This window comes from Miscanthus floridulus, chromosome 7 (genome assembly GCF_019320115.1).
Source record: "Miscanthus floridulus cultivar M001 chromosome 7, ASM1932011v1, whole genome shotgun sequence".
Taxonomy (NCBI): Eukaryota; Viridiplantae; Streptophyta; class Magnoliopsida; order Poales; family Poaceae; genus Miscanthus; species Miscanthus floridulus.
This window is the reverse complement of record NC_089586.1, coordinates 100,256,369-100,264,831: the sequence shown is the minus strand read 5'-3', so window position 1 is coordinate 100,264,831 and position 8,463 is coordinate 100,256,369. Positions and strand designations below refer to the sequence as shown.

Below are 8,463 nucleotides of genomic sequence, written 5' to 3'. Positions count from 1 at the left end.
GAAAACCTTGATTTTAAGTTGAAATTTGTTGAGGTAAGACTAATACTGTGATGTAGAACATTCCATGGTCGAATGATTTTCTGTTAGGAATGTTTTACTGCATGTATTTTGAACAAGAAGCTTGATTCTCTAGAATGGATTATCATCATCCTGATCAGCGTGGAGGTCTTAAAAATTTTATTACAGAATCCAAGGAGCAGCTGTAGTGCTCAGCCCTGTTTTGATTACGAGAAGCATATTTTGACCATGGATATTGGCACATTCAATAATTGGAATGCCATTTACAAAATGGTAAAGGTTCGTCAAACACAACATGATTAATTGTGGCCCTCTGACCTCTAGAATCTGATGTTCATCTATTTTCAGCATAATTTAGTAAGATTCAACCAGTGATTAGTCTAGATGCATAGGCTGGCCCTCTCCAAGGAGGAGCGCGGCAATGCCGTGCCCGTATTTCTAGTCCATATATTACTTTTACTACCAAAGTTTAGCTGTCGCACGGGCACGAATCAAAAGAAAAGACGAGCCTACGGCCTGTTCGTTTGGCTGTGGCTTGTCGTAAACAATCGTAAATTTTCAGCCGGAATAGTATTTTTCTCTCACACAAACCAGCCAGCAGTACTTCTTCACGAACCAGCCAACCGAACGGCTAGATAGCCCTGGGCAAATTTAACCGAGAACCAAACCGAAAGAACCGGAACCGAAACCGAAAGAATCAGAACCGAAAAATTCGGTTCCTTATTCGGTTCCTGATATTGAGTAACCGAAATAACCGAAGAAAATTCGGTTCCTACTCTCGGTTAACCGAATTAACCGAAAGAACCGAATTACATGAATTATACTTCACTTACTTGTATTTTGTAGGATTATGCTTGGTTTATGTGTAGTGTTTTATATTTGAACTTGTGTTACTATATTGCTATATTGTTTTCTTATATATTATTATTATTAAAAATGAATATAGTGTTGCATAAATTTACCTTAGAACAAGTATATTTATTATTATCTTAAGGTCTTCTGAAAAATTTTGGTTAGTTCAGTTAAAACTAGAACTGAACCAAAATGACCGAGAACTGAAATGCTTGGTTTCTAAAATTTTTTAAACTGATCGATTCCTATTTTCTAGGAACTGAATTTCATCGATAACTAAAAGAACCGAACCGACAAACAAACGCCCTGGAGCCCAACCATCCAAAGCACCTTCCGGCTTTCGGTCATCAGTCGGTGGCGTCAGCTAGTACGTATGGGCTGACCTGTGGGCGCGTACCATAAACACAATCAGTAGCCGGAGCCCGGAGCCGGAGTCGGGCCCCTCCCCTCCGCCCGCGACCGCGCGAACTGAACCCGACCCAGCAACCAAGCCACCGCCCCTTTCCTCTCCGATCCGGATCTCCCCACCCGCTCCGGCGAGCCATCGCCTCCACGCGACCGACTACTTCCCATATCTATCTATCTATATCCGGCTTCCCCGCCTCCGCGCGCACCAAGGTTGCGTTCACCATATTACCTGTTTGCTTATCTGCTCCCGAACCCGCAAACCCTAGTCGCCGCCGCCCATGGACATAGAGACCGACGGGCGATTCGGCAACAAGCGAGTGCACCATCGCCTCGGCCCGGGCTCTGGCGGCGCTCCGTCATCTACCAACGGGAAGGTCTGCAACTACTGGCGCGCCGGGCGGTGCAACCGCTTCCCGTGCCCCTTCCTCCACAGCGAACTCCCCGAGGCTGCGCCGCCCAAGCGCCCCACTGGACCCGGGGGGAACGTGTGGCGCAACCCCCACACCGGAGGAAGAGGCGGCGGCGGTCACAGTAGATGGGGGAAGGGCCCCGGAGGCGGCAGCGGGATTGCGAGCCACAAGCCGCCTGACAGGCCCTGCAAGTACTTTCTCGCCGGTACCGAATGCAGCTATGGCGAGAGGTGCCGCTATCCGCACAGCTTCTGCATAAGCGATAGTATCACGATGCTTACCCCGCTTAAGGGCCACGAGAAGGTAAAGTTTAATCTCCTGCCAATTTGCCCTCTGGTAAAAACAAGGAAGTTTTCTAACTGAGATGCATTGGATGCCTTCAGGGTGTTACAGGCATTGCACTCCCCGCCGGGTCAGACAAGCTGTATTCCGGAAGTAAGGATGGAACTGTTCGCATGTGGGATTGCCAAACTGGCCAGGTAGCTGAGATGCCATTAGATTGAAACTTCGAGAGTTTTGTATGTTCCTTGTGACAAAATTTCAGTACTTCTTTGCTGTTGGTGGTCTGTTAGTGTGCCGGTGTCATCCCTGTGGGTCGTGAGGTTGGGTGTATGATCATTGAAGGTCCGTGGTTATTTGTTGGAATGCCTGATGCAGTGAAGGTACGTAATACTTCAAATTTGTGCATTGCTCACTGTTTCTGAAGTTGAGGCAACTTAGCACTAGCTCATCAATGTGATAGGCTCAAGGCACGACTCTCCCGCCTATCATCTAATTGGACACTAGGCACCGCTGCTGCTCCCTTAGCTCTTTTTAAATTCTGATGAAGTTTATCACCATTGGTGTTCTGCATGCATGAATACGTAGTCTTTTCCTTCAGGTTTGGAATATGCAAACAGCAGCGGAAATGAGCCTTACCGGACCAACTGGGCAAGTCTATGCACTCGCCGTTGCCAGTGAGTTACTCTTTGCTGCAACACAAGTAAGCTTCCCGTATTTTGGGTTTACCTTTGTTTTGTCTTGAAACTTCAAATTCTTCATTTATTCAATTCTCTTTTCTTGTGCTTGGTGCAGGACGGGAGGATTTTAGCATGGAGATTTAGTGCCGCAACTAACTGTTTTGAACCAGCTGCTTCTCTTGATGGCCATAAGCTTGCTGTTGTTTCATTGATAGTAGGAGGCATGAGGCTTTATTCTGCTTCAATGGATAAAACTATCAGAGTATGCAAAGCTTGTTCACTCGCACTCTTGCTCAGTCCTAAGATAGATTCCATTTACGAAGAAGTATATGTTGCGTCATGAGATTTTAAGTTCTTGTTGATGTTTGACTCCCTTGCTTTATGCCAACCTTCACTTAAAACCATATTGCTTTTTTATTATTAAAGTTCCCTGTGGTTGAAGTTTACAGTGCACTGCATGCTCAGTTAATCCCTCGTGCTCAACATAGTTTTATTTTTCTTGCTATTTAACAGTCATGTAGGATCATCTCTTGAATGTATGATTAGTATTTCAATCAACATAAATTCAGAAAAATATTGAAACTTAATGCAGGTCTAAATCTGGTCCTGATTAGGCACCCTTGTAGTCTCGTTATGTAGGTGGTACAGGCATGCATCATATAGTATCTGCTCTGCGGTTGACAATCCCTTGATTCCCATATAATAGCCAGTTTGCATGGACGTTTTGTGTTGATATTTCCAATTGGCTGCAGAACATTTGGAGCTAGTGTTTGAAAAGAAAAGAAAAGAAATGCACTATAGTACTGGATTATTTGATTACCAAAGGACACCTCTCAGTGCTGGGTCTGTGTGCTAGTGGATAGAAGATATGTACATGGTGGTGCATCTGAAAGTTAAATTTATTCCCAGTGCAATGAATGCTTGTTACTCCAGCGTTTTGGTGTCTTTGCTCTTTTGGAGAAAATGGGATGTCACTTGTTGTAATGTGCCTGAATTCTCAATTGAATTCCTTGTTCGTGATAGCTCTCAGATGTTATTTTATTACATTTTACATTTTTCCATTAAGGCAACAGAAACATCCTTGTCTATCTTGTTAAGTCTCATTCTCGAAATATAACTGACGAAGGTGTGAATTTCAGGTATGGAATTTGGCAACATTGCAGTGCATACAGACTCTTTCTGATCATACCGATGTTGTTATGTCTGTGCTGTGCTGGGATCAATTTCTATTATCTTGCTCTTTGGATCAAACAATAAAAGTTAGTCCCCACCTTCGCCATCATTTTGTTGAGTAATTTCATAAATTTATCTATCTATCTATCCATATTAGGCAATTCCCTTGTCAAAGCTGTTCATGGCTCTAATATTTATTTTGGCGCAGGTTTGGGCAGCTACAGAGAGTGGAAATTTAGAAGTAACATATACGCACAAAGAAGATCAGGTACAATGACCGTACACTAGTACAGTCTTAATTGTCGCATGTCTATTGTGCTATTATAGTCTGTATTGTGACCCACTTTTCCAGTTAAAACTTGGGGCTAATTTGTCTACCTCCGTTCCCCAGGGGATATTTTTTTAGGGGAAGGGGGGGGGGGGGGGGGGGGCATGTTCCAGATTGTTTTTGGAAACATGTAAACCATCATAAAAGATCGAAATTTCTTTCATGTCACAAAAAATTCTTCTGCACAGAACAAGCAAGCGAGAAAGCTACTCTTCCTCCCTTGATTTCTCTCCTCTGAAGAACATTAGGCACTAGCTCTATCCGATTAAGTCCCAAGATCTCCCACATCTCGGACGCAGCCGTGGGCCAGCTCTTGTGCACAGAGCACTGTGCGGCTGTGCAGGGGAAGGAGGTGCCAGCGGGATGCTGTGGGGGGCGGGGTGCCACTTGCTTCGTGCACAAGAAGCACACTCGCAGGATCAGTGATGTGGAGATTATGGAGGCGCATTGTGTGCTGCTGTTTGTGCCGCAGCCGTTGGTATCCGCAGGAGGACGTGCAGGGCAGCAGGGTACTCTACTCTGGCGCCGCAGTCGCCCGACAGCCGGCACCACGCCGGTGTCACAAAACGGCATCCTGGCACATCGAAGTGCTCATTGGTACTGAGGTGCGCTATGGTGGAGGCAGGCTAGGGGAAGGGAAAGGGGTGCGTCCTCAGCGGCAAGCGTCGACGCCGGTGGGGATGCTGTGTTCGGGGCTTGCAGCGACAACGTGGCAGCAAAGGATGACAGCAGCAAGACCTGCCTCTCAACCGCCATGGCAGAGGCGAGTCTAATTGCGGCCTGGCGCTCAGCATATGCGAGGCCGTCCTCGTCGTGGCCCATGTTGATTTGGTAGTCAAGAGGCGAAAGGGAAGGAGAGCACACATTAGGTGTCGGACTGCGGACCTACGGCTGCACAACCCGAGCATGAGGCGGAGCACAGGACCGGTGTTGGATGGGAGGCCTGCGGCTGCACGCACGGCAGAATGCAAGACAGGCAACACTGCATCAAGGAACGCCAGCCTCCGACGCACAGTGGCCTATGTGCGTGGTGACGAACACACGAGTTGCAGAGGTGAAGGGCGTGAGACATGGCATACGGCAAGGTGCGTGCGATGCAAGCCCGAGGCAGAGCACGGGGCTGGCGGCACCATAGCAGGCTGCACTGACCGCTAGCGCTCAGCGCCTCAGCGGGCCTGCATCAAGCGTTCATTCCCTTTGCTCGGATTCTTTTACAGCTGTGTTCCAGTGACCTTGAGGCCTGTGTGGTGAATGAGAAAGAAGAGCTGGGTAGAGAAGGCAAAATAGACATTGTGGACTCCTGTTAGCCACTGTTTCTGCAAAATTAGATGGCAGTGATATACAGGGAATAAAAAATCGAAATGATGGCAGAATAGGCATGGCAACAAACTTTTTTCGTGGCAGATATAGGATTTCAATCTTTTTTTAATGGCACATAAGGAATTGTATTGTTTTTTTTAGTGTTAACCATCCAGGTGTAGTTATTGCCTTATGTAAGTTATGTTGAAACTTAAGCAATCCAAGAACTAGACTAGCAGTTCGATTGTGTCAATATATAATGATTTAGTTTTTTTATCAGTAATGTATGTGCACTATTATTAGCTAACATCTATGCTAGTACTTGTCGCTGAGTAACTGGAGACTTGAACAGAAAAGCCTAGCCTAGCTGATTTCCATCTCTTGATGGTAGGCAGCCCTGTGCAAGGAGCTTGGGCCTTTCGTACCCAGACATGCATGGAAAGACCTCTGGAATAAAATAATACGGCCTGCAAGAAGCAGATCCCCAGGGTCAGCGAGGCATGTTGGTCGGCTGGCTCTGGATCACACCTATTTCCTTGTGTCAGTTGTTTTTTCCTCAGCTCGTGCTGACCTTGCCCAAGTGGGAGAGCCAAATCGGCTCAACTGGCTCAACGAGGATTTTCTTGGTAGCACCAGCGAGCTTGCCTAGCAAAGCAAGCTCTTAGTACTCCTACCAAATATGTATCCTTCCCAGCAAGTTCAAGTAAGGCTAGGCAAGAGATTCAAAACGTGCCCAAGAGGACAACAACAGGCCTTTATTTCAGTCATATTTGTAGTCACCCGAAAAAGTACACCCTAACTGGTAGAGAAGTACACAAGGTTAGAATTTGAGAGAAGAAACGTCAGCCTACCTGGAAGCCTACAAACAGAAGGTTCTTGAGGTTACATTTCCCTTGCCCACCAGGCACTAAGCCCTTAAAATGCCTTAATCTTCCTAAGGGATAATTGAGAATGGTATTTCAAATTCTTAATGACCAACAGCCTCTAACTCCTTTAAGAATTCCCGGCTAACCACTTAGCTACTGCACTGCACTTTAGAACCAAGAACAGTTGCTATATCTGTACTGTTCTTTTTTCTTTCTGAACTTTTGAATTTAGAACTATTACTTCTGCCTGTACTCATTAGTCATTACTGTCCATGAGAATCTTTCATTTTGTCAGCAGTTTAGCATTTCTTTTCATTAAACATGGTTCATGATTGTTGCCAATTTATTCTGTAGCATGCAATTTTTTATTACCCTTTCTTATGTTTTGACGGTTATGCTAATGGTTATCTTCTGCCTTTAGGGTGCGCTTGCCCTCAGTGGTATGCCTGATGCACAGTCAAAACCTGTGCTATTGTGTTCATTAAATGACAACACTGTCCGCCTATATGATTTGCCATTGTAAGCAAGCTGCAATATTTTGATATTTTTCATGTATTTTATTTATAATGTCCAGGAGTGACTCTTGCTTGTTGTATAGGTTCAATGATAGAGGCAGACTATTCTCCAAACAAGAAATTAGGGCAATACAAATGGGTCCTGGTGGTTTATTTTTTACCGGGGATGGAAGTGGTGAGCTGAAGGTTTGGCAGTGGGTAGATGGAGCCCAAACCTAATGAACATAGTGTGCTAGATTAGTTTCTCTCATGTATTTTATGAGGGAGTTCTTACAAATACGCATAATGAGTTGAGGTTGTGGTTGGTGGCCCGTTCTTTTTGTAATATGCCCCACATTTGTTGCAAAGGATATGAGATTCAGTCGATCTGTGTGGCGATGAAGCGAGAAGCAGAGTCTGTGTTATGGACTGTAGTTTTGTCCTGGAATGAATTTCAAGACAGGAGAATAATTGGTTGTAATATGTAAGGCATTGGAACCAGCAAGTCTGACGACTGCTTGGAGGTGCTGACAGTTTCAAAAGGATATGGCCTAATATAAAGGGTTTGTCGAGCTGCATTTGCAAATGAGTGGATCTTTTCAAAGCAGTACCATTTTTCATTGTTTGAGGACTATGGGTATCTTTCTTTTTGGAACTGTTGAACGATCATGTTTTTTCAAGCAGATCAGCCTCAGTTCATGTAATCCCATTGTCATTTGGCTCGGTGTGTGCCAGCAAGAGCAGCACAGTATTTGGAAGCTCCACACGAAACTTGTGCCGGTATATATTTATCTATTTTTGTGCTCGGATAGCTTCCAGGCTCTGCTATACTTTCTACTTCACGGTGAATCACGAGAAAATAATGTAGTCAATTGGAACTGTGAAGTACGTGGGGCTGTACTGACTTGTTTCCATGCGTCGTTGGATCAGAAACAGGTGCAACGGTTAAATCTGTATCTGTATCTGTATGCTATTCTTTCCCCAGTTCATTTTTATTCTCAACACCAGGCATGTTGCTATATATACTTGTTTTGATGATGTCATTATTTGCGACACTGGAATATTCCATTCCATGATCCGTTGCGGCGCAAAAAGTTGGGTTTGAGGCTTGGAGACATGCTGGTCGTGTGACTCGTGTTACCTTTTTATCGCCGTTGCTGGTACCATTGTTGTTTGTGATATGATACATTGATCTTGTCAGCCGATGAACAAGAACTCCTTCCGATCGAAAGTACACGATGATCGGAAGAAGTTATTGTGACCACAGAACATGTGATCGAAAGCAGCACTGCACATCCTAGGGCCACTGCAGGAGACCATGAGTCATGACAGATTCATTCTACAGTGGCCCCGCGATATGCAGTGCTTCGAAAGGTTGGAAAAGGAGCATCACAGGATCGATGATACGCGACCCCGACGGTAACGACTGATAGGAAGCGTCGTCGTCATCGAAGAGCCCTCTGGCGCGGCCTTGGACGAGATGCACTGATGCAGATTGATGTGTAGTAGAGTGGATGGGATACTGAATAGCAACAGACACAAGAGACCTTGTCAACCTTTTCATGTTGAAGCCAGTGTTTTTCTCAACGCTAGCCTGTATAGACAGTTGGCCACCTATTATTTTAGCTAAACGACAATTCAAATGAGCTAAATAGC

At 45.3% G+C, this 8,463-nt stretch overlaps 1 protein-coding gene across 1 annotated transcript; it reads left to right on the top strand.

Moving 5' to 3' along the window:
• The first annotated feature begins 1,286 nt into the window (after positions 1 to 1,286).
• LOC136467435 (zinc finger CCCH domain-containing protein 17-like) lies at positions 1,287 to 7,763 on the top strand. The gene is made up of 9 exons (XM_066466142.1): positions 1,287 to 1,991; positions 2,072 to 2,167; positions 2,261 to 2,350; positions 2,569 to 2,670; positions 2,763 to 2,909; positions 3,787 to 3,906; positions 4,029 to 4,088; positions 6,735 to 6,832; positions 6,912 to 7,763. Exons 1-9 carry the CDS (start codon positions 1,557 to 1,559, stop codon positions 7,045 to 7,047), a joined length of 1,284 nt encoding a protein of 427 aa, XP_066322239.1. The 5' UTR covers positions 1,287 to 1,556; the 3' UTR covers positions 7,048 to 7,763.
• Positions 7,764 to 8,463: the final 700 nt, after the last annotated feature.

Excerpts from the sequence above, each read along its gene's own strand:
- LOC136467435 (XM_066466142.1), top strand. The coding sequence starts at position 1,557 with ATGGACATAGAGACCGACGGGCGATTCGGCAACAAGCGAGTGCACCAT. Across the intron at positions 2,168-2,260 it reads GGGATTGCCAAACTGGCCAG|TGTGCCGGTGTCATCCCTGT; the intron begins GTAGCTGAGATG and ends GTGGTCTGTTAG. Across the intron at positions 4,089-6,734 it reads ATACGCACAAAGAAGATCAG|GGTGCGCTTGCCCTCAGTGG; the intron begins GTACAATGACCG and ends TTCTGCCTTTAG.